At 37.7% G+C, this 25,446-nt stretch overlaps 1 protein-coding gene across 1 annotated transcript in view; it reads left to right on the top strand.

The window, feature by feature from the left end:
- Positions 1 to 25,446, top strand: part of CFTR (CF transmembrane conductance regulator) — an 88,018-nt gene that overhangs the window by 35,277 nt on the left and 27,295 nt on the right. The window contains 9 exon segments of the mRNA XM_036400189.2: positions 9,395 to 9,489; positions 12,008 to 12,094; positions 12,959 to 13,379; positions 13,381 to 13,692; positions 14,807 to 14,935; positions 17,775 to 17,812; positions 18,756 to 19,009; positions 20,052 to 20,131; positions 24,279 to 24,429. Of these exon segments, the coding sequence (XP_036256082.2) occupies positions 9,395 to 9,489; positions 12,008 to 12,094; positions 12,959 to 13,379; positions 13,381 to 13,692; positions 14,807 to 14,935; positions 17,775 to 17,812; positions 18,756 to 19,009; positions 20,052 to 20,131; positions 24,279 to 24,429 (1,567 nt within the window).

Here is a 25,446-nt window from a genome sequence, read left to right as displayed (position 1 = left end):
TGTGTGTGGGTGTTTGCTCTTGTTCTTCAGAAAGGAAAAACCAGGGGAGTTTTGCCTAACTGAATTCACTCTGCCCCTTTCTCTGAAACCTTCCTAGATAGTTATATATTCCACCTGAAAACAGGCCTGCTGAGTCCAGTTCTTATGTGAAGCCCTCCAGAAACCAAGGATTGGTGATAAAAGAAGAGTTTATTTCCTCACTGTGCATATGCTCCAAGTCAGTTAATACAGGGCTCTTAACAAGGGCTAAGTCACATTTATTTCCAAGCTCTATCCTCATCAAAAGGCTTTTGGAATACAAAGACATCTTCTTTGACCCAGTGGGCAAATAGATGTGTTAGTAGGGTAGAAAGTAATATACCTGTGAAGTGCCCTTTTAACTTTGCCATTTCCACCATCAACCTATAGAGAAAGCAAACTGGAGATCTAGTCCAGCTCATAAATTTGATGTCTTTTCCCCTCCTTCTTTATTAGTGCCAATGAAATACTGCAGGTCACTCTTGTGGGTCACATCAAAATCCATTTATGTGGGTTTGAGGCTCCCAGGCACACAGGGAAGCCTGTTCTTGCCACACACAGTCTGTTCTTGTCTGCTGCAGGACAGGATGCTGAAGCCAGATGATGTCACACAAGGTGTCTCCACTTTGTTTTAGGTCTATAGAGATATGAAAATGGTATTAGAGAAGTGTAACTCACATAATTTGGGGTGCATGAGAATTTTCACAAAATTCAGTGCTACATTTTCCTGCCTGACTTTTTTGATTTGGTATGTAGTTAATTTACTAAGGAGGTATCACTTAGACCTCTTTAGAGTTGCTAAGTATGCAAAGTAAATTTATCTCTAAGCAACTATGAAAGATGGAAGGTGCAAGTAAATATTTCCCAGAGCTTTCCATATTTTTAGGTGTCCAAGAATAGAATTTTCCCTGTATGGGAAATCAGATCTTTATTCAGAAGTTAGAATGTGTCTTATGTTAGATTCTGTAAAGTTGTAGAGAATGGCAAACCTGGTTTATGCTAGCCATTATCTAAACAGCAGGTTTGCTTTGGTCGGTTTGTCTGGAAGGGAAGCAGTTTTTATGTTGCTCTAAAAGATGTTCTCACAGCTTTGCATTTTGTTCTATTTGTGTATGAAACCATCAAAAGGAAGGTTAAAAAGATTATTTCTTCTCCAGGTAATTTTGATTAATCACAAAAAATATTACTAAATATTACTAAATAGCAGTGAAACTACAAGCAACAAAGGATTTTCTTTTATTTCTTTTCTCAGCTTACATAAGTTTATAGGAATTTAGAGCACTGAAATGGGGCATTTTTTTGTCCAAGTAATTCTGGTAGCTACATTTGTACTTCCTTAACTCTCTTAAGAGATTTCTCCCTTCAGCTTCTTCATCTTTTTGTCTTGATGCAATTCACCTACCCTCCAGTTGTGCCATTATACCTGTTCATGATGTACTGTGAAACAGAAGATAGATGAAGATTAAGAAGAAAATTGTTATGCTGTATTGGAGATCTGCACACCTCAGAACTGCTATGCCAAGATAGTTTGACAAAGTGTGTTTGTGTAGGGCACAATGCACTAGGATGTCAGTCTGTGCCTGAGGTCACAAGCTTAATTAGTGTGTACATGTCTCTCAAGTACCCTTTTTTCTCGTGCACAGCATGGCTGTTGTCCCACCCAGTGCCTCTGACACGGCTGTGTGACTGATGAGCAGGGAATTCTCCTACAGTGGGCACAGTTTTGTGAGTCCACATGTGGGAAGGATGTGTTTTAGTGGTGCTCCTTGGAGTGTGGTACCACTGGATGACACTTGTGACAGCAGGGCAGTGTCACAGGTTTCATTCATGGTCCCTGGTCCTCACTGCTCTTCTCTGTAGTGTTCTCTGGCACGTGGGGAGAGCAAGGGCAAGGGACACCACAGTGCAAGGCAGCCTGAGTGCACGAGATCTGAGCTGCTGAAATGAGCCATAGTGGGAGACAGGCACGTCTTGAAGGCTCAGACAGGGAAGTTTGTCAGATCTAAGTACCACTGCTTCTCATCATTTCAGGATGTCACTGTACAGTACATAATACTGAAGAATCATGAGAAGGGTTCTCAACTGCATCTCTGTGAACCAGTGAAATTATGCCTAGGATGCTTTTTAAACTTTTTTTAATGTATATTTTTTATGGCAGTGTAGCCTGTTTTATATGTGTAAAATTATTAAGAACTTGATTACAATTATATTTCCTGATTATATTTTTCCTTTGAGAGTAATTAGGGCATCAGAAGAGTTAAAATCATGTTTACAATGTTCTCATTACTGTGGTTTGTAAATGGGAAGAGGTTAAGAGAAAAGCAGTAAAAGGTGAAAGAACAAAAATGAGTGCTTTGGAGTTGAGATAAAGGGACTGTAATTAAGAGTTTCATTAGTGTTCTTGATAGCCAAAAGAAACAGCCTTACTGGCAAAAATTTCTTTCTGAATGCCTGGCACACACTGAATATGACTGTAATGAGATGTAAGTTGTGTGTGGACATTGCCCAGATTTCTGTGTGATGCTGAATTCAAGGGAATGCCAATGCATTTAAATTACACGACACATTCTGCAATCACAGTAAAAAGTTTTCAGGATGCATAGGAAAAGGGCTACCTGTTCCTTCTCTACTACCTTCTTGCTCTCTTTTCCTTTTCTTGGAAACAGTGATTATTTTAGCAAGCAAGAAAGCAGGATGCATGCCTAATTTAATAGGCTCTCTAAAATTAAGGTCCCAGTAAGCAAATAAGAAGGTGAAGGTTTTAACCTCCTAGGTTAAACCATTCCAGCACGGATCAGTAGTCCTTACAATTTGTCCTTTATTTAGGAGCTTTTTTGAAATGAATTGTTCTAATAAGAGTACTTTTGAGTTTGCAGGTGTTACCTCATATCTATTACCTCTGAAGTCTTACATTGGCATGCTATAATAGAGTAGACAAGATGTAATTAGTATGGATTCTGAGCACATTTTCCAAAGGCAGTCCCCACAGGCAAGTTTAAAGGAACTCAAAAAGTAAGATGAAATGAATTGGTGCTGCCTCAACAGCACTTTTGACAAAGTGGTTTAACCTTTTTTTCAAGTACCTTTCATCACATCCATAATAAAAATTGTAGCAAGAGAGACTGAACTTTTGCTAAACACATCAAGTATACTGTAAAAATATACTTCAGAGATGTGAACTTCCAGGGAGATGGAAATTCTTCCATTGAGAGATGTGAACTTCCAAAGTTTGTATGTCTGTGGAAACTTGCCACTAAATTTGAAGTAATTCTAAAAATGTGACTTCCCTAAGAATTGCATTAATTGGAGGTTGTATTAATGTAATGGCAGGGATAACATGAATACAAATTGAAATTTGTAGGATTTAATTTGTAGGTGGTATGTGGGTTTGCAAAATCCTTTTTATTCATGTTATAAAAAATGGGAAAATAATGAGACCTTGATTTTCAGATATTTAGATTGAAAAATCAGCATTAATAGTCTGACATATGCAGGGTATGGGATTTTTGTTTGATTTTATCATAGTAACTTAAGTAATAACTTGAAAAGTTAAGCAGGTAAAACCTCTGGACAGTTGAAACAGGAATTTTCATGTTTAAATGCTTTAACATTGAACAAACTCATCCTAAGAGAAGGCATTCCTCCAGTCAAGACTATAGAAGCAGGCCTGTTACAGTTATTCGTGTTTAAAAACTAACAAGCATCCTATCACATTTGAGTGGGTCCAGTAGTTCATGAGTTTTAAAGCCATACTTCCATAACTTTCAGTTTTACCTTTTTGTTATGTAAAATAGATATTTTCCCACCTAGTTAATTCATGTGATCCTTCAATAGTTACTTAAGAGTCCATAAACACATAATGGCAAGCTACCTTTGAGAGATTACCACTCTCTAAGTAAACACATGCTCTGATTTGAGAGACACCAACTGCTCATGAATGTAATGTTTAACATGGCATGCAAATAGAGGAAGTGTTTCCATGTGAAATTAAATTCCATAATAGTGTGAAAGCAGTTTGTGGTCAGATTCTGTAGGCTTTTGAGCTGGGTTTACTGGGAGTGCAGGAGATTAATTTTCATTTAATAACTAGATTGTGGAGAGATTAACTATAGAAAGAGACACTCAATAGGTCAAGCCCAGCTTTGCGTTCCCATGCGTTCAACAACCCTTGCAAAGGGTGGAATCCACCCTGGGGGAGAATTTCACTGCAGTGCTAAGAATGCTCCCAAACAGAAACACATCCTTGCATCCCATGTACTGCTCCATCTCCTTTTATCTGTGCTGATTTTGGGTTGGTTTTTTGTTTCGTTGGTTTGGTGGTGGGTTTTTTTTGTGGGTTTTTTTGTTTGTTTTTGCTTTTTTTGTTTTTGGTCACATGACTAAATCAGTAGGTGTTGAGAAGTTCTGTTACTGAGTGAAACACTTTGTGCCGTGATTTTGAGCCTTGTTTTCACAAGAGAAATGGGCAGATTACAAATTTACAAATTGTGTGGAAGAGAGGAACAATAAGGGGTTCAAGTGTGGAACAGTGCTTTGTGGTTTGTAATTCTCTACAAGAGGGTATTAAATGGCAGCTTGGTTATCTAATCAGGTACATGTCTATGGTGTAAATTATGTGACAGCAAGTGACTAAACCTGTCTTCACAGTTGGGGAGAGCCACTGGCATGTCAAGGTGAAGTTTATCACATCCTAATACAAACAGCTAAAGGAGTATAAATGCCTCTTTCAGGCAGAAAGTCCACGTAATATGTCACAGATTTACAGAATTTCCTGAGCTGGAAGGGACCCACAATGACCATCAAGCCAGCTCTTAAGGCCATCTGGGGGTTGATCCCACAACCTGGGTGTTATCAGCACCGTGTCAAACCTCCCACTTCCAGCACTGCACCCCAGACATGTGGCCCCCAAAGCTGTCTGCCTTTGCTTTTTCCATCCCTCACTGGTGTGATCTGCTGGCCTACACAGACTGCTCTAACTGAAATTCTTATCTGTGGCCCAAAATCATGGGCAGATCAGCTGTGAAGCTGCAGACAGTGAGTTTTCTGGGGGAACTGGAAGGTAAGAGGCTAGCACAGTTTATTTATAGCAGAGGAACATCTTGATTAGAGACAAACTCCCAAAAGCACTGACTTCAAGAAGTTTATCAGTGATCACATAAGCATGTATAACAGTCCCCCCCCCTGCAATGTTCAATTTTGATATCATTTAGTTAAAAAAATGGTTTCAGTAAACATAGATCTCCCCATCCCTTTCCCCATCTTAGGTACAGGGCTCTGGACTGATTACCTTGGATGTTGTCCTATCTTCTGTGTCTTTTCTGGAATCATGTTTAATTCTCTTACCCTGCATTTAACCGACCCACGTGCAGTGCACTGACTGCTTCACATTTCAAAAATCTGTTCCATGGAAATATTTTGCCATGGAGAAAGTAAGTTTGCCAGCATTTGTCTGAGTTTTGGGTGAGCCTGACACTCTGTTTGAGGTTACAAACTGCTACAAAAACAAAGCCTATGCTTTTGGATCACAAATCCTTCATAAATGATTCAGCTAAAGTCTAACAAAAGCTTTGGCTTACAAAATCATGGGGAGAGAAAAGAGAGTTACCTAAATAAAAATAATTTTTTAAAAATCTTATTTGAAATACTTAAATAAATCTGGTTTTCTGGCTTTTTCCCAGGAAAATCAGGATTCAAGTATGTTCAGACTGGTTACCTAAAAGCCAAGATACAAGAAATTATTGAAAATTCTTCATATTTTAAAAATTCATATAAGTATTCTGTAGTAGGTATGAGTCTGAAACACAAGTCTTGATTTCAAAACTTTAAAAATTCAAAAGATGATGACAATGAAAAAGGAAGTACTTCAGTCGCAATGAGAGTAGGGAACTGTGAAAAAAAGCATAGGGAATGAAGAAAAGGAAGGGATAAAGATTACTGTACAGGTGGCTATAATAAAAACAGAAGGTAAATAGAGAACTGAAATAGAATGAAGATGAAATGCAGAGAGTCAAGACTGCTGCTCTGTTCCATCAGGACAAATTTAAGTGAGAAAAAGAAGTCACATAAGTAAAATACTTAGGTTCTATCATTAGAACTGCATTAGTAGTTTGAGGAACTTGGTACATATTAATCAACTCTTGGTTCTTAGAGACTATTTTCTGTCATGCTTTATTATCTTCATTGTTGCTAATGATTTATCAAATGATTCTGATAACAATTAATCTCTACAGAAAAGACTTGGAGTGTGAAGTCCATTCTGAGGTTTCCTTTTTTAATAGCAAGATCGTATTTCCTGTTCACCCTGAACCTGTCCTGGCTGTATTCTTCCTTACCAAGCCCAAGGGTATTATGAGGGCATTCCTTTGCTGCTGAGGTAGATGAATATGGCATTTGCACTGCAAAAAATGCAAATAGCTATTAAAAAGGATGCCTTCTCCTTGAGTGTGCAACTTTTTAGCTCCCGATATTAGAAGCATCCACTAAAGTAATTAATGTCTGCGGGAACTGTAGGGTTTTTCATATATGAATAGGTACCAACCTGTTTCTCAATTTAAGCATTTAGAAATAGCTATGTCAAAGAAAATCCAGTGGCTGGCTCATATTTCATTAATGTGCTGAGTCTTGTGCCGTTCAGCATCATTACATTAGGTTTGTCCCTGGCTTGATTTCACTTCCTGCACAAAATGACAGCAAGGATGTGTTGGGACCAGCCCTATGTACTTTTTTACAATAGGTCATGAGTGTTCCAACAAATAGCATTGTGTGTCTATTGGACTTCATTGCTTTGTTTACGCCTTTGAAAGAAATTACTAAACATTTTTTAATTATGATAATTACAGCTTGAAAAGTTCTTTGTCTGCTCCATGCCATATATTATTTTGAGGTGAAGGGTAGAGGAGAGCAGAAGGGGAACTCATTAAAAGTCTGATTAAAATTCCATGTTGACACACCTGCAAAGAAATATATCTGATGAAATCCTACAAACTTTAAAGCAATGGGAACCCTAGAATGAATTTCAGTAGAGCTGGAATTCTACCCTGTTTGCAGGAGAAGACATGCTGGGCCCAGTTCTTCACCTGGGTTTTTTTGGGAAGGAGTAGAATCAGGAAACAGCAAGGGCACCAGCACCATTACAGGCTGCAGTACTGGTAGAAATGGGAAACAGCTTAAATCAGCTTGGAGATCTGGATATTTAATCATGCAAACCCCTATGTTAAGGCCAAATTTACAGATGGTCAACATGACTCCTGCATACATAATGAGACCACAAGTGATCTGACCGGGTTGTCTCAAAGAAATGCCAAAAAACTTTTTATGCCAGAATTTTACATGCTCTCTCAAAATACTTCAAGACTTATAGGAAGGTGATTTTGTCACAGAAAATTTTTCTCTAAAACTGTTGCTGGCACTGTTTTTCACATTCCTCCTCTTTCTGCAAATACTTGAGCTGATATTTTAATACCAGAGATTTGCTTGTGTGACTCCATTTATGAGAGGGAAAGAACTAGTTAATGTGACAATAATTTAAAAATCACCTGCAATAGATTTTCCATACATAAGAGCATCTTGATTTTAAGGTCAGAATCCTCTAAGTCAGGAAGTAAATGCTATTATCAAATTAAAGAGTTGTAAGAATCTCCCATTTCCTGACAGACCAGGCAGTCAATTTCTAGCTCTTGAGTGGCTGGACCCTTCATCTGTCACTGTTCCAAGTCTGAACAGCATTGTTCACTCTGTTCCTGAGGTCAGGGCAATTTGCAGGGGAGGAAGAAGGAAACATTTTTTGGAAGGATTTTAATTAATTTATTTATTTATTAATTTATTTATTTTGCAAAACCTCAAAAGTCTGGAATGGCAATAGGTTGCCCAACAGAGAGTGATAAACCATCAAAATCACAGCAGGGGCCATCAAAATTGGATTGTACATGTCTTTGTATGAAATATGAGCTTACAGAGAGCAGCTCAACTTAGAATCCCAGACAGTATTGCCCTGATAGTGCTTCATGTGCCTTGCAGTGTGGAAGCTGTAGGATTTCTGTGGGTGCTGCAGTGAGCATGCAGACAGCTGAGTTCCTGCCTGCCTCTTGGCTGCCTGCAGGATGAGACCCCAAACCAGGATACCCCTTCCAGATCACAGCCTAAAGATCCCTCTCAGAAGCTCAGGTTCTGAGAGATCATGCACCTTTTTTTCCCTGAGAAGCTGCCCTGAAAGGAAAATATGTGTGGTGCATGAGAACACTGGAGCTGATTCTGTCTGGTACTGGATGCCTCAGTCAGCTTCCTTGGCTGCAGGGGATCCCTGCCTTGGGAGCAGGAAGGTGAGCACAGGCAGTGTGGTGCTGCTGGGCAGGGAGCACAGGCACTGGGAGCTCCTGGCACAGACAGGGATGCTCACTCACTGCATGGCAAACTGCCCTGAGATTGTATCCCCTGGAAGCCTGGGTGCCATGAGGCACAGGAAGCTCATCCAGCCTGTGTTTTGGGGAAAAGTCTGCTGAAAGTACACCCACCACAGTGGTAGTTGTGTCACTGTATTGGCTCACGGATGTAGGTCAGGTAAGGCTTGAAGGCAGAATTAATATTTCTTGTTAGAGCAACTCTAAAAGTAGAAAAACTAGAAAACCTTCAGGCACACGAGCCATTCCCCTTGTATCCACTTCCATGAATTTCTGTGGTTTACATAGATCATCATTTTCAGTGCTAAATACTCCTCTCAAGAAAATTTCTGCCTGCCAGTGGGACACAAGAGTGTCCTTTTCTCCTTTCTATGTCTCATATGAGAGTGAAATAGTATTTTCTGCTTTTATCCCTGTCTAAAGATTCATTTTTAACATAGTCATGAGTTCTAAATAACTTACAGCTCAAGCAGTGGAACTTGGTTCCCAAACCTTTTGCAAACCATGAGCATTCCTGGCTAGGAATGCTTGTCAAACCTTTTTTAATGAACCTGCCTGAAGTATATATTTCTCTGGGTTTTGAAGAGCTCAGAAACAGAGTTTGCTTTTTGCTTTCCCTAACTTCAGCAGCAAGTGCATTTATCATTACTTGACAGAACCCTTCAGCAGTTAATGACTTGGACTGACATTGCATGAAGGTACATTCCTTGCTTTTATGGAGATTAACTATTCGGACAAATATTTGTTCTTGAGATCTTGCAGCTTGTGATTGCTTTCTGGAATAGAATGATATGTTTTCTCTTATCATCATTTCTGTTTACATAAACAAATGAAACAAAAAAAAACCTCTGTGGGATTTTTTTTTTTACAACTGCTGTCCAACCTGTCTGTAGACAATTGTACACTATGTTTCCATCAAATCTGCAGCTTGAGTTTCTTGGATATTGAAAATACTGATTCTTAAAAACAATTGTTAACAGGATATTTCCAAGTTCCCAGAAAAAGATTATACTCTGCTGGGTGAAGGTGGAATCATTCTGAGTGGAGGTCAACGAGCGCGGATCTCACTGGCAAGGTGAGTGTTTTGCTCTTAAAGTAGTGTACTGTTTCACAGATATGGAATGTATTATGACTCAGCATTTAAATACACGTGGACTATGTCCTGCTGAATAAATATCTTCCGGATATACCAGGAACGTGATTTTACTATCAGAAATCTGTGTTCTGCTATGCAATTTTGTTTATGATGCACCTGCATATTAATTTACTGAATTTTAAAAGTTTGATGTCAGACAAATGCTATGGCTTAGCGTAAGATGATTCTTTCCCTCCCTGATGCAAGATGTCTTTGGAAATTCTGACCTTTAAGTGTAGCTTTTTATGTACTGAAGAACCCCATAGAAAGATATAAATAAATATTCCAGGACCTTTCCCTGCTATGACATTTCTTCAAAGTGTTTTATATGTTGATCAATGACATACTGCCTGTCTGCAGGTAAATGAAGGAAAAAAAAAGCAGCCATGTTCCAAAACATTTTGTGCCAACACTTTGGGCTTCTCTCTGTCATAAGAAAAAGAAAAAAGGAGAAAGTAGTGGCTAGTTAGTATGTATGAATAACTGCCTTGTCTGTTTGACCTTCCAATGTTAGTAAGTAATTCTGAAGGTCTACGGAACAATAACATAGGTGTTTGTCTTATAAATTAGCTATGTGTTTCAGCAGAATCACTTAGCTATTGTGAGAAATCCAGTAATGACAGCTCTGATGTGTAAATGGCCCCATTTATTTCTGTGCCAAGTGCAAATTGTGTTGATTCCCATGCCCAGAAACGCTGCGTAGAAGTAAAATCACATTATAGTGATCCGTACTGGCATCCCATGAAAGATGCGCACATCTGAGTGAGGCTAAAAGATGAGATCATTAAAATAGAGACTCTTTCAGCGTGGTTTGTGAGAACGAAGAGGCATATGAGTGGTTCTGATTTATGCAGTAAGAGGAAAGAGAAGGGGAAGATCAGGCAAAGCTTTCAAAGCATGTAATCTCACTAAGATTTTAATTTAAAATTTAACATATACACGGACTGTTTCCTAGATGTTATGGATAATCACATCTGACACTTCTTGTATGGTCACAACTTGTTTCCTGGAGGCTCACAGAACTTAGGTATTTATTGTCAGCTGTAGAATAGTAATTTTTAAAACAATTACATGTGACTGCCATAGATTTTGTTTGGGCTCCAGTCCAGGCTCAGTGTGCTACAAGGTGTGTGTGTATTGCAGACAAAGCTCTGAGAAGTTAGGGGTGTAAATTTAGGTTTACAGCCCTGGTTTGTACCTAGGTAATAAACTGGTGATAAACTGGACATTATGTTCTTGGACTGGCTGCATAAACCTATCCTGGTGTAGTCTGTGCAAGGCCAAGTGAAATGAGAATCTGTGATGGAAGTGACATCAACCAGCCATCATGACAAGGTGGAGATTGCATGAGCCTTTCTTACAGAGCACTTCCATTGCCTGCACCTGCAACTGGGGGAAAGGACGGACCAAGAGAAAAAAACAGTGCATGTCCTGGACTTGAGTCAGCTTGCTGGCCTGCTACCCTAAAGCCAGCAGCTTTGTAGCTACTAGGTGTAACACACAAATTATATCAATAAAACCCTGCAAACTTCTTGCTGATAAAGGCATATAGAGCAGAGTGAATTTTTGTTGCTGTGCAGCCACTACATCATAAAAATGTAAAATGTGAAGTCCATTGTGTTGGAGGATTTTTCAATAAAGTTGCTGGTTTTATTAACATAATGAGCTAATATTGAGGGCTTTTCCTCTGTGGTTAAATATTTTCACACTGATTAACATGCTTTAAAAAATACATAATGCAGCTGGCTGGATTTCTTTATTAATTATACTCTGATTGATATCACATAATGATTTTCATTCCCACAGAGGAAGGCACGGAGTCTTTTTGAACTTCTATTCAAATTTTTTTTAAAGAACCCTCTTAACCAGAGCTTTAGGTCTCAGTGAGCCATGTCCAGGTACATACAGCTTAAGGTCCTGTTTGATGTCTTCAACCCAAAAATTGTACTGTCCCATAGCAAATGATGTTTGCAAGACAATGCCTCATTAATACACCTTTATTTACTCACCATTTTGTTCTAAGTACCTTTGAAACTAAGTGCTGAGACATGTCTTTTCACATGTTTATTCACACATATGCAATATTCCCTCAGGCAGCAGTAGATGTTACAGTAGACATTAAATTCCCATTGAAATGGTCAATGTGCATTGATGGGGACTGTCAGATTCAGGCCATAAACAGATTTCTTTTTACACAGAGTAACCTGTGTAAAAGACAGCTTTGTTTCATTGCACCAAAATTAATGGAAAACTGAGTTAGTTTGTAATGTGATCTGCAGCAAAAAAAGGCTTAATTAAAAGATGTCTTATAAACACATTTCATGTTAAGCTTCAGCTCTATATGGATGCTGTAGAAAGCCTATCAATTAAAAGATTTGAGGCATTCTTATTAATTTATATTTATTTAAATTTATAAGAGATGTGAAAGTTAATGTCATTTCCATTTTTTTCTGTTCAGGGCAGTGTACAAAGATGCTGATTTGTATCTCCTGGATTCTCCTTTTGGACACCTAGACATTTTTACAGAAAAAGAGATATTTGAAAGGTATTTTATGTTTTGACAGACAGTATTTAAGAATCTCACCGAGCAGCACAAAGTAAAAGGAAGAGTTTTTAATAGCAATACAAAAATACTGAAGTGATCAAAATTATGCCTATTAGGATGTTCATTTTTAGGGTTTCTCATAGTATTAAGTTGTAGTATTATATTTTTTTTTTTTGAGTATTTTTTGTTAGTAGTAGGACAACGCACTGTGTGGGGAACAAGTGCGAGCATTACTGCTCCCTCTTCCACCTTAACATCTTGAGCCTGCTGTAATCTCGTGCTCCCAGTGCGTGTGGCTTTACATCTGACACGTCTTTCACTTTAAAACAATTACCTGCTGTGTAAGTATAATTTTTTACAAAAAGCTATATTTTGACCTGTATTTCTAATCACTGAACACTGAATCACCTAAAACTGCCTGCTGATGATTGGCGCAGTTTGGCCCAAGTCAGAGACTTTTTGCTTGGCCTTTTGATGAAATCAGTAAGGAATTCATCCATCACTGTCATCCATGAGTTTTTCAGCCTCTGTAATTTTGAAGTTTTGAAATTTGAGTAATACTCCTAAGTCTCATATCAACAGATCTGAGTAACCCTAAGATGAAAAGAAATACTTCATGATGAAGTGTGCTTTTTGGGTTGACCCAAACATGATTAAATTTTACCTCTTTTTTGGTTCCTGCAATAAAGTACTCATTCTTTACACATCTCAGCTTTACCACCTCCCTTGTAGTCTAAGGTAGCACTCAAGACTGCTCATACTGGGAGCAGGGCAGGTAAAAGCATATTGAAAGTGAAAGGGATAAATCATCATTTAATCATGAGAACACAAAAGTCTAAATGTTCACACTTCCATCTTTTACAGCTGTGTGTGCAAGCTGATGGCAAATAAAACGAGGATCTTGGTTACTTCAAAATTGGAACACTTAAAGATTGCTGACAAAATATTAATCTTACATGAAGGGAGCTGCTATTTCTATGGAACATTTTCTGAACTTCAGGGTCAACGGCCAGACTTCAGCTCAGAGCTGATGGGATTTGACTCTTTTGATCAGTTCAGCGCAGAGAGAAGAAATTCAATCCTTACTGAGACTCTCCGACGATTTTCCATTGAAGGAGAAGGCATGGGATCGCGCAATGAAATAAAGAAGCAATCTTTTAAACAAAAATCAGATTTGAACGACAAGAGGAAGAACTCTGTGATTATTAACCCCCTTAATGCAAATAGGAAGTTCTCAGTAGTGCAGAAGAACGGGGTGCAGGTCAATGGGATAGAGGATGGGCACAGGTGACCCGCTGGAGAGGAGGGTCTCACTGGTGCCCGACGTGGAGCAGGGGGACGTGGCTCTGCTGAGGAGTGGGATGCTCAAGGCTGACCATCTGCTGCAGGGGCGCAGGAGGCAGTCAGTGCTCAGCCTCATGACGAGCACCTCTGTCAACTACGGACCAAACTTCGCCAAGAAGGGAAGCACAACCTTTCGGAAAATGTCCATGGTGCCTCAGACGAACCTGTCTTCTGAGATGGATATCTACACCAGGCGCGTGTCTCGAGACAGCGTCCTGGACATAACTGATGAAATCAGTGAAGAGGATTTGAAGGTGTGTGTTGATTTGAATTCACCTTGGGTTTGGTTATGGTGATGGTTTAGTGTATTATACTCCTCATCTATTTCTCTGCTGGAATATTTCCTTCCTAATGCAGCATTTCTCTGCAGAATATGTGTTTTGAATACCTGTGAAAATTTTTAAACTCAAGTATCATCTCAAAATCATTGAAATCCTCAAAAATTATATTGCCTTATTTTTTCATTCATTTTTCAGTGCTAAGTGTAGGGAATTTCAATACAGAATTTACATCTCTTGCACTTTACCTTTCAGATTACTTAGGATAAAATAATATTTGAAACCATAACTTGAAAAAACATTGTTTTAAAGCATTTAGGTAAAATTCACCTTTGAAACATTAAAGGGCCATAGGAAAAATAAAATACATTTGAAGTACTAGCACAGTTTTTAAAACTGGAATTTGATCAAATTTGATAAGTTTGTCAGACTGCTTAGTTCTTGTGTCCTGATGCAAATAATGAATGGAGGAGGAAGTCTGATTTTACTCTGGTTTTATGGATGTGCAAAAAACCCCAGAAGGTTGGTTTTTATACCAAAAACTGGACCAAAGTTTCTTTTTTTCTGATTGTTTCAATTAGTCATGATGGATGACTTTCATTTTCAAAACAGACAGCTGATTTTCTCAGGATAGGAAAATTTTCTGGGGAAGTTTCCTAGGAGGAAACAGATGTCCAAGGAAAATTTAAATTCAATATTTGCTGAAGCACTGCCCCTTTTTCCTTTTGAACTCAAAGGAAAAAATAAAAGCTCAAAGTGCTTACAAATTTACTCTAAAATGACAATAATAATTCTCCATTGAAAGAAAATAGCTATTGATTAATAGTTTCTGATTCTGGTAGTGCTAGACAAATCTCAGCTTCTGTCATTGTTGTCTGAAAATTTCAAATAATCTCTTGATTGTGTTTTTATATCAAAGGTGACTCAACCGGTCAGTACCTTCCTCTCTAGCCATTATCAGCCAATTTAATGCTTCAGCTCAATTATTTGCAGTGACTTAGCAGAAAGAATGATAGCATTCTTGTGTCAGAAATTCTCATACAGAGATGTTATTAGCATTCTTACTATTATTTTACTGTTTTTTTGACAGGAGTGCTTCAGTGATGATGCTGAAAGCATGGGTACTGTTACTACATGGAATACCTATTTCAGATACGTTACTATCCACAAAAACTTGATTTTTGTTCTGATTTTATGTGTGACTGTCTTCTTAGTTGAGGTAAGAAAATCTGTGCTTGGTGTCATGTTGCAACATATGATGTTTGTTCAAACTGTTCTTTGTGAAAATGGATAAAGCATCAAGACATAAGCTCTTGTATGTATCACTTATTGAAAACTGCTGCTAAATTAAATTGTAGGGACTTTTCTACTGCTTAGATGAACACTTCTTCATCAAAGTTAGTGGTTAGTGCACAGCAGCAGAAGACCCATCTTCTCAAATTATCCAGGTTATTTTCTCTATGTGGTACCACAAATAAGAATTATTACCCTATGCAAGTCTTTTGTTCACAGGTGAATAATCTTCCATTTTTCATTAAAAATTACCTTTGAATAGCCTTAGGCAGTTAACAACAATAATTGCCTTTTTTTTTTTTTGATGACCACATAGATAAATTCTGGAAAATTGCTTTGAAAATGAGTTACTAGCTTTGCTCCTAGTGAAAGAAGAGTGGTGAGTAAGGCAGAGTGCTGAGTGCCTGTGGTGGCAGTGAAAGATGGAAGGGGTGTTCCTGCAGCATGCAGAGAAGACTTTTTCCAAGCATGGTGTAAAACACCAGAACAAATACTGAAGAACATCTGGCTCTTTGAAGACATTTGACTGTTTTTCATATATCAGAAATTTCCTGCTTTTTGTCTTGTCTCTCAATTTAGAAAAACTTTAAGATTATAGAACCTCTTAATGTTCTCTTCTATAGTAGATATCCTAAATCAAGTATTTTTTAAAATGAAGGAAGAAGTTTCATAGGGAGAAATCAATGAGACTGTATTCATATGTCAACTTACAAAATACTGTGCCAATTCTCGGTATTTTTCAACATGAACTGAATAAAGAGAAGAATCCATTAGGAATCTAGGATTATTTTCTGGCTGATTGTCAGCAAAGGGTTTTTAGCAATTCTGTGGTGAGATTCAAACTTCTAGTATCATAATAGCTGGAGAAAGATGTGACTGATCTGATCTGTATTCTGAATTTACACTAATGATATATTGCAGGTGATTTAAGTTACTTCTCTTGGACCAGGAATAAATCCTGGAGCTTAAATCTAGTTTAACATCTTAACTTTTAAACGAACTCCATCAGCAAGGCTGTACTTAGAGGCATAGCTCTTCTTGTAAGTTTTGTTTTCATGGTTGTGGAAAATGGCTGTGTAAAGAACAGCAAAGCTGAAGGTGAGCTTTAGAGGCAAAGGAAATTTAAATTTTAAGATATATCAGATTTATTCCTGTATATTCAGCATATATTTCTAAATGCTTATTACACATTTTTGCTTTTATTTTAGACTAAATATTTTTAAATGGTTTTAAAAACCTCATCTTGTAACTGAAAAAAAAATAAATCTTATGACAAAGAATGTTTCCATACAATTTAAAGTTTCCAGTGTGACTATAATTGCTAAATGAATGGGCTGGAAAATACCCAGCTGCAGCCCAGTCTTGAGCAAACCTCTGTGTGTGAGCTGAAATACCATTCCAAGTGTCTGTGTGTCCTGTGCTAACAGTTTGTACCCTTCCAACTTGAGATAATGAAGACAGGCTAGTGATGAACATCCAAATAAATTGAAACTGGTGGTTCAGATCTGTGTGGGACTACTTTGAAAATTCTAGAAATGATATTTTAGATTTGAATGGATTGCTTTGGAATGGATTGTTGCAGATTCCAAGGTGAGTTCACACAGTCACCATAAATAGGGCATCAACTGTACCTATTTCCTAGGTTTGTGTGGTGTGCGTTGTGTAGCCCACTTAAGCAGCTCAAAACTGTGTCTCATGGATGTAATACCCAGAGACTAGGGCTGCTGAACTGCAAGAAGAGCAGAGAAAGGCTTTGTGAAACTATTCTGTGACAATATTACCTAGCATCATCTTCACAGCTGAAAAAACTCCTCTGTTGTGAGGAGTCAAGATGAGAACAGAATTCTGTTGGGAGATGTAAAAATATTATTTGGAAAGAAGCCTGATTCTTACAAATACTTAAATTCAGGACCATCATGGTCAATCTTGAGTAAGACCTGCAGAAGTTGGTGGCTGCCATAGAGAAGACTTCAGTTATGTGTATCAGTTGGGGTATTATCACAGTGACATAAAAATGTATGGGAAGAAAATGTAAAAACTGTTTCAACCCTTAGAAAAATTATCATAGTCAGGAACAGAGCAAACTAAAATCTAATAGACTAGATTAAGATCTCCAGTATCTTGGTAGACAGACAAGAATATATTACAGACTAAATTCTTGTTGAGCACCGAACCATCTCACAATAAATAGGGTTTAATCCTACATTTAAAAAATATTACAATAGATTATGTGGAAAATTATGTAAAACCTAAAGCAGCAAAACAATATCAGTCAAATGAATATACCAAATGTAGATATCAGCTAGCAAGAAGAACAATGCAAAAATAATAATGTTAAAGGTATGACATTCATATTTGAATAGATGCCTTTGAAGATACTAAGAGACTTACTCTTCCAGGGTCATAAACAATATTAATATTTAAAACTTAAAAGGCATACAGTTATTGTAGGAAGACATTAGCAAGCCTTTGTTAATAGTATGGTAAAATAGAACACAAGAATTTCTAGAATTCCAGAATCTCTGGGGCACTTGAGAGCCTGATTGTAATACAAGTCTAAATGTAGCTTCCCTGGTGGGATGCACTAAATTGTTTCCGTGGAGAGAGAAGCAGATATTACAAGGTTTTTGCTTTAAGTAGGTTTGACTTCCACCCATTTGTTATGCTCCCTCTAAAAACAGGTATAAAGTCAATGAAAAAAGATACAAGAGAAAGATTACATAAAGTGATAAACCAAAATCTGACACTCTTTTCTTTGGTCACAGGTAGCTGCTTCTCTTGGTGGGGTATGGTTTCTTCAAAAGTAAGTAGTGGAGATAATTTTTTGAGAAACTGGGGTAACCCTTATATTATTTTTTTCTGTAAAGAATGAATAAATTCTGCCAGAATTCTATGTGGATAGTCACTACCTTATAATCAACAAAATGGTTCATAGATGGATGATTTAAATACGTTGTGTAGGTGGTATCTGGTACTTCTTTAAGTGCTAACAGTTGAATGGTTTATGCCTTGTTATTGAGTACACAACAGTGTATGTAAGATTTTCCTGGGTCAGCTCACTCTGGGGATCAAGGGACCTGATTATCTTCAGTATACCATGATTCAGAGGTCTGGTAAGACTTGCTTAGGAACATTTCAAGGGAGCAGTTTCTGTAAGACCCCCATTTGTAAAATTTCTACAGCTCATCTATGAAGAATTCCCAGAAGTTATAGGATCAGCAGTTGTAGGTTAAAATGTACTGAGCAGCAGAAAAGCCAGTGGCTTTTCCTGGGTTAATGCTTTTAATCCCTGTTTTTGTCCTGCAGCAATGAGTGTGTGTGAGTATAGAAGCATATGGTGACATAGGTTTCACTGGAGGTGGAGTGATTTATGTTGATTTCAATTTCCATCGTCACTAAGGGCTTTGATTTTTATGGTATACCTAAAGAATTTTACTTCTGTAGTAATTCAGTTTTTTTAAGACTCAAACTAATTTTTCTGTTTAAAACAAGTGGGTGTATTTTCCTGGATTAGGTTAGGTGTGTCAGTGATTAAATAGGCAGCAGATTTGCAAGAGACTACCAGAGCAATTAATAATTTATATTTTTTATGTTCATGACAATATTTTAAAAATGACTGGAAATATCTATAGCCATTAGCATGGTTTTAAAGCAAATGGACACTGTAGTACTGTTTGGTTTTGTTTAGCAAATAAAAGAGCACACAATTCCCAGTAATGCATTTATTTGTCATTTCCATCACACAGCACAGCTTTGAAGGCAAATTCAACCCAGTCAGAAAACAGCACCTCTGACAAGCCTCCTGTGATTGTCACTGACACTAGCAGCTACTACATCATTTACATCTATGTGGGTGTGGCAGATACTCTGCTTGCCATGGGAATCTTCAGAGGTTTGCCCCTTGTGCATACACTTATAACAGTGTCTAAAACTCTTCATCAGAAGATGGTGCATGCAGTTCTTCATGCACCTATGTCAGCCTTCAACTCCTGGAAAGCAGGTAACTGAACTGGGAGGTGATTGACTCACTTATGCATTTAATTTCAATTTAATGGTTTTCATTCTGATAAAGGACAGTGTTACCTTCCATTTACATTTTCAGTCAAGTGGAATGTTAGAAGTTTGCCACATAAGGTAATTTATGAATCTTTTAATGAAACTTGATTGCACTTAAGTGTGACATATTTCAGTTGTCAATTCTGATTCTCAAATATCACCCTGTAAGAAAGAAATTTGGAGAAAATAAACCATTAACTGTTCTAGGCAATAAAAGTAGAATAACTTCTAAAGAATAGACTTTGTCAAAAACTGCAATAGAAAACATATTGTCAGCTATGTCATGAGTGACAAGGAATCAGATGTGGATGATAAATAGGGCTTTTTTCATGAATAGTCCTACTAAAATGGCATAAAACATCAGTTAGTGTGAATGATGGTATGCATATTCAAACTTGGGAGTTGATATAAAGCTCATTATATAACTGGTGCAACAAGTTCCATCTCCGATTTAACATGAAATTCCTATATCATGTGTTTCTTACTGATAAGTACTAGATCACAGGAGACACTGCTAAATGATGACACAACAATGAGCTTTTCTTTAATTTTCCCTTATATTCTTAACTTTGTTGTTACATAATCTTTAATACAGTAATTCTACTCAAAAATTAAGAAACAGGTTACAAACCCAGGCAAATGCTGATGTGCAAATTACCTGTGTATCATGAGGGCCTGCTGAATAAGGGGTACCTTATGCTTTGTGCCTCTATTTCTGCCCTTTTTAGTTGTTTCTTTTTTTACATTACATTTTCCTGGTTTTTTTTTCCCCAAGAGCTGAAACAGAAGTTGAGCAGCTGAATTCTTCCAGGGAGACAGAAACTGTAGCTCCACTAAACTGTCATGGAATTGCTTATACTAAAAAAAAAAAAATCTTGTATTTAATATTTTGCATTCAGAAAAGTTGTAACTTTTGTTAAAGTAGTAAATGTGGGATTTTGGGGGGGGTACTAAAATGTTTGACTTTTTTTTTCCTTAATCCATAGGTGGTATGCTTAACAGATTCTCAAAAGATACGGCCGTACTGGATGACATACTTCCACTTACAGTATTTGACTTCATTCAGGTTTGTAGAATAAAAGTTGTAACTTTTGCTGTCTTATAGCAATATGATATTTCAGCTTTACATCTTGCAAAGGAAATCATATGATTTTTTTTTCAATCTATGTATCTATGTAGCTGCTTATCCTACACTGTATTGCTTCATTTGGAGTGCTTGCCTCTGTGTGTACTTACCTCCACTGTTTATGCAAACCACTCTTACTACTTGGGCTCAGAAATATTTTTGCCCTGCAGACCCCTACAGGACAAGTATCCCTGCTGCTGCCCAGATTCAACTGTAAGTCATAAAGGGCATTCCTTAGTTTTTTCTGTTATCTTGGGTAAAGTTAACTGTTTTTTTAATGCTATTCTTTTATTGTATTCAGTCACTTTCATAACTTCCCCTCCTTAAGCTCTTCTGCTCCCAGTTTGCTAGCATCACTCTTAGTTTATTTCTCTTCTGTTGAATATATTCTTGACTTTTCTGTTCCTTTGTCTTCTATGGAAATGTCAGCTTTTCCTTCGAGAGAACTTGTTCCCAAAACATTTTAAAAACAGAAGAAAATCTTTCCTGGTGCTCCTGTTCCTCTCAAAATTATTAAGGTGATATACAGGTCCAACCTAATCAACCCAAACACTCTGCTGTACAGATTGCCTGTCTCCATCTGTGAATTTGCGTGCTTTATAGTCCCTACCAACATGATTATCTGATAAAGACAGAATTTCTTTCTCTATATCTTTGTAAGGAATTGATAACTTTGACTCATGACTTCAGAGGGGCCCGTGCAGCTTGACATGAAGAGGTTCAAGTATATTAAAGCTTTACTTCATGTCCTGCTGATGTCATGAGGACTTGCTGAATGAGCAAACATGGACATTGGGACTCTCTGAATCAACAGTGCAATCTTCAGTGTGAACAGCAGTCACTACTGTCTTTTTTGATATGACCGTTTTGTTTCAGATATTTTGGATCTGCCATGGGGGTGTTATTCCAGAAGCATGTTAATTAGTCTGTCTCTACATTTCAAACTTTCTACAAGAAGCTGCCTAGTTTTTCATGTTTTCAAGAATAAGGAAAATCCCAATATTTGGCTTTTCTATTCTGATGCCTTGCAGAGGTTTAGCTATACCCTATTGTCCCACAGATTCACCTCTCTCTCCTCAGTCTCAGCTGCAGAGGCTTCTAGACATGCATGATAAGCTGCCCTGTCTTTCCAGGTTCTTCTGCTGAATATCATTGAACCTACTCATTGTCTTGAATAATTTTAACAGTTATTCCTTCACAACCAATTTCTTCTGGTCCTCCATAGATTCAGACTTCCATGAACTCTGCTAAGGAACAAAGATTCCTCTGAAAGATACAGAGAAGTTATAGACAGGACTTTTCCCTTCTGATGATTGTTGAAGAGCCACAGAGTGTGGAAGGGATATGTGGACCTAGAACCTGGAACCCCTCCAACCCCTCTGTTCAAAACAGGTTCAGCTAGAGAAGGTTGCTCAAGGCCAAGCTGAGTTTTGTATAACTCTGACTAACACATTCCAGTATTTGACGTTCCCCATGCTAAAAGTGCTTTTTCTTATGTTTAAATGGAATTTTGTGCATTTTAGCTTGTGCCCATTGCCTCTTATCTTCCCACTGTGTGCCTTTTAAAAGAATTTGGTTCAAGCACATATGGTCCACAAGAAATACCTACTATTATTTATATAAATAGAATATATTTTAAATTATATAAATAATAAAAAACTGTATATATGGAATCAATTATAACCTATATAAGTATAATGAATACCAGTATATAGTCATACAAAGTGATGAGATCCCCCTAACCCTTGTCTTAAGGTTAAACCCAGTTCTATCAGCCAGTCCTCATTTCTTGAAGATCCTTCCTGTGAGATGCTGATAGCACATATGTTTGTCCCTAAGGTTTAATATGTCTCACCCAAAAGTTCATAGTGAACTCACTGAACATTCATGCCTGTGATCAGGACTGGTTTCCCCTAAATGATAAACTCCTGTTGGTTAATCAAACTGGCTGTTGTAGTCATTGCCACCCTGAACATTTGCTGAGTTGCTTTGTCTACTACCATCTGCATTTTCCAAACTGGGAAACAGTGGGACATGTCTCCCGTCTGGCCTCTGTCCCAGGGCTGAAAGCTCAGCATCTGAGGCACTGAACTGTGCTGCATGAGCCCTCTGCTGCCATTCCTCAACTGTATGCCAATACAGTTGTCTTGTGGTTTAGATTTTTGCTTCTGCCTTTTTAGAGAAAATATCATCTTCTGTCTGACTTTAGGCTTACTTTGGAGTTTATGAGATAACACAGATTTTCATATTCAACTTTTTAGTGAAATGACTGTGGGATCAGCAGTTAGAACAGTATGACATCATGGTGACCTTTACAAAATTCGAGTAAATGACAGAAATGGGAATTTTAACAGTCACTAAGTGACTGTATCCTCAAGTAATGTGAGAACTGTATAACTTGGCTCAATATCACTTGAATAGCTCATTTGCTTCTTAACAATTAGAGAGAGATACAAGTGTTACTAATTTCTGCAGTCTGAAGTAATGAGTAAACACAAATCCATTCTTGTATTGCTGCAGACCAGTGCTAAACAGCCTGCACAAGTGTAACCCACATATATCACCATTCCTTTAAGAGAAATGAGGAAAATAGTGAAAGAGCTCACAGGATCATAAAATTGTTTGGGCTGGAAGGGACATTAAAGATCATCTAGTTCCAAACCCTCTTCAAAGGCAAAGACACTTTCCATGAGATCAGGTTTCTCAGAGCCCCTTTCAACCCGGCCTTGAACACTTCCAGGAGTGGGGCATCCACACCTTCTCTGGGCAACCCGTTCCAATGCCTCACCACCCTCATAGTAAAGAATTTCTTCCTAATACCTAATCTAAACCTGCTCTATTTCAGTTCAAAGCTATTCCTCCTTTAGCTAGTTCAACTGTAATGTAATTTTTTTCATATAATGTGATGCTGCTATTGCATTGCTCAGATTTCTGATGAAAAAAAATGTTATAGGAAACTTAGAACATGCTTACCTGCTCATGAATGACCTCTAACTTGGAATACTGGGAATTTAAATCCTGCCTTGAATTTATGTGGATGTAGTAGCAAAAGCACCCACTGCAGGTTCCTTCCTAATGTGAAATAAGTTTTGTTTTCATCTGTTTCTTTGTTGACTGGTCATTTGCAGTGATGTTTCAATGCAATGTTCATAATTTTGCCCCAAATTGTCCATTTGCAGTTGGTTTATGCTGGTAAGTTTGCAGCTTGAAGTAGTTGTTTAGTGTTAGAAGTAACACCCTGATACAAAGCAGAACTTTGCTATTCTATGTACACTGGTATACTTGATTAGATTTAGACACTAGAAAAAAGCAGTCTATCTGCTTAAGACTCTTCTAGAGTAAAGATTAAGACCAGATTTAGCTAAATCTGGCTGGAGCTAGTGAGAATGAGATCTTAAAATGGTAGTAGTCTCTAGTAGGTTAAAATAGATTAACTCTGAAACAATTTTGTTCCTTTTATCATCTGACACCTTTAAACACCTTTTTATTTCTCCTGAAACTGCTGATTTGTCATACCACAGATTTTTGTACAATTTATTTCCTGTCTTCTGATCAGGACAAGCAGTCGTGTTAGTTTCATGCATGAGTTACAGTCCCTTGACCAAAGAAGTGCAACTTCCCTCTTTTTCTGATCCTCAGCAAGACTGCTTTGCCCAGAACCTGCAGGAGGCTGTCACTTAGCTCCTGACAGTCTTGCACACCTAGTCCAGACAAGGACAGCACTGGTAGGTTTGGTCGGTGGCTGCAGATATTGCAAGTGTCATTCTTATATTTTAAGTGGAGAGTGAGTGCCATTGCTTTTGTGTGGCTTCATATTTTAGAAGCCTGCAATACAGACTGTACTATAGAAAACACTTTTCCATCTATTAGAAAAACTAGCAGCTTATTGCAACAGGTTATGGATATGGTCCAAGTTATTCATTATCTTTTCATGGAGGTATGTTCTCAGCTGCAAATCTTCTTAGGTTAGCACTTTATGTTTGTTGAAACAATATGTAGTTGCCATAGGAAGGAGATTCATCACCAATCTCTAGTCTATAAAATGACAAGTTTACTTTATCAATAGTATTTTTCTTTCATTCTACAGTTAATACTGATTGTGATTGGCGCTATAACAGTAGTCTCAATATTAGAACCCTACATCTTCCTGGCATCAGTGCCTGTGATAGCAGCCTTTATTCTGTTAAGGGCATACTTCCTCCACACTTCTCAGCAGCTGAAACAACTGGAATCTGAAGGTAGGAGCAGCAAAGTTGGTAGACTTTTAAATCCACAACAAATCAATTGAGAAGTGATTCACTCTTTCTCCTCTTTTTTGCGTCTTCTCTTGCAAGATGACATTGTCTTTGGGAGCAGAACACATATCACTTAAAGCCAGGGCTGTTACTGATCCAGCCAATACTGAGTGCTCTGCTGCCAAAGAGCAATAAAAAAAGCCTTTTAAAAGATGGGCTTTATCACCACTGCAGCTGAAAAGAAATAAAGTCCTCACACAGAGTTTTCTTGAGAGTAAATGTAACTTGCAAAATGGTGGTCAGACTTGGTATGTACCCTTTGAGTTTGTTTCTTTGTGAGAAAAAATTTCAATGGATGTATCTTAATCAGAAAGAGCTCTGATTTCTCAATAAGTTGTTTGATTAAATTGCCTTCCTCTCTCCCCATTAAGAGACTAAAATGTTCCAAATAAAATTGAAAGCCTCATTTGGAAGTGTGAATTTGCACACCATGCACTGTTGCCTGGCTTTGCAGCAAATGGGCAGATCCTTGGCAAATCAGTCCTGAATTTTCAACAGTGGTGATCCTCTTCCCTTTTACTTAAATATAATTCTGGAGTTCCTCAGACCTAAATTTAAATTTCTTTGATGTTCACAGGGATCCAGCACTGGCTCAACACTTTTTATGTAATGCAAGATTTGCTTAAAATTACCATGTCAGTGCAGTTGAATCTGGAGCATTAAAGTACTCTGTCTATGCTAAGAAAGCTTCATATATTGGAGTTCTCAAAATTGCAGGAATTAATTTTGGCTGGGGAGGAGCAGCCTTTCTCTTGTGGCATCCTACAGAAGGCCAGGAGCATTTCCAAGTAGATATGAGACAAATAGTTATGTGTTAAATATGAAGAGTTATTGTGATCCCTTCCTGTCAATACACTGAATGCAATTTCAACCCATTCTTGCAAGGACTGTTGCTGTATATCCTTTGTTAGGATTATTTCAGTCATGTAGTCTCACAACATATGTGAATTGCACACTGGC

Source organism: Molothrus ater, chromosome 5 (assembly GCF_012460135.2).
Source record: "Molothrus ater isolate BHLD 08-10-18 breed brown headed cowbird chromosome 5, BPBGC_Mater_1.1, whole genome shotgun sequence".
NCBI classification, from domain to species: domain Eukaryota; kingdom Metazoa; phylum Chordata; class Aves; order Passeriformes; family Icteridae; genus Molothrus; species Molothrus ater.
Note: the sequence above shows the minus strand (reverse complement) of the source record. Positions and strands in the feature narration are given on the sequence as shown.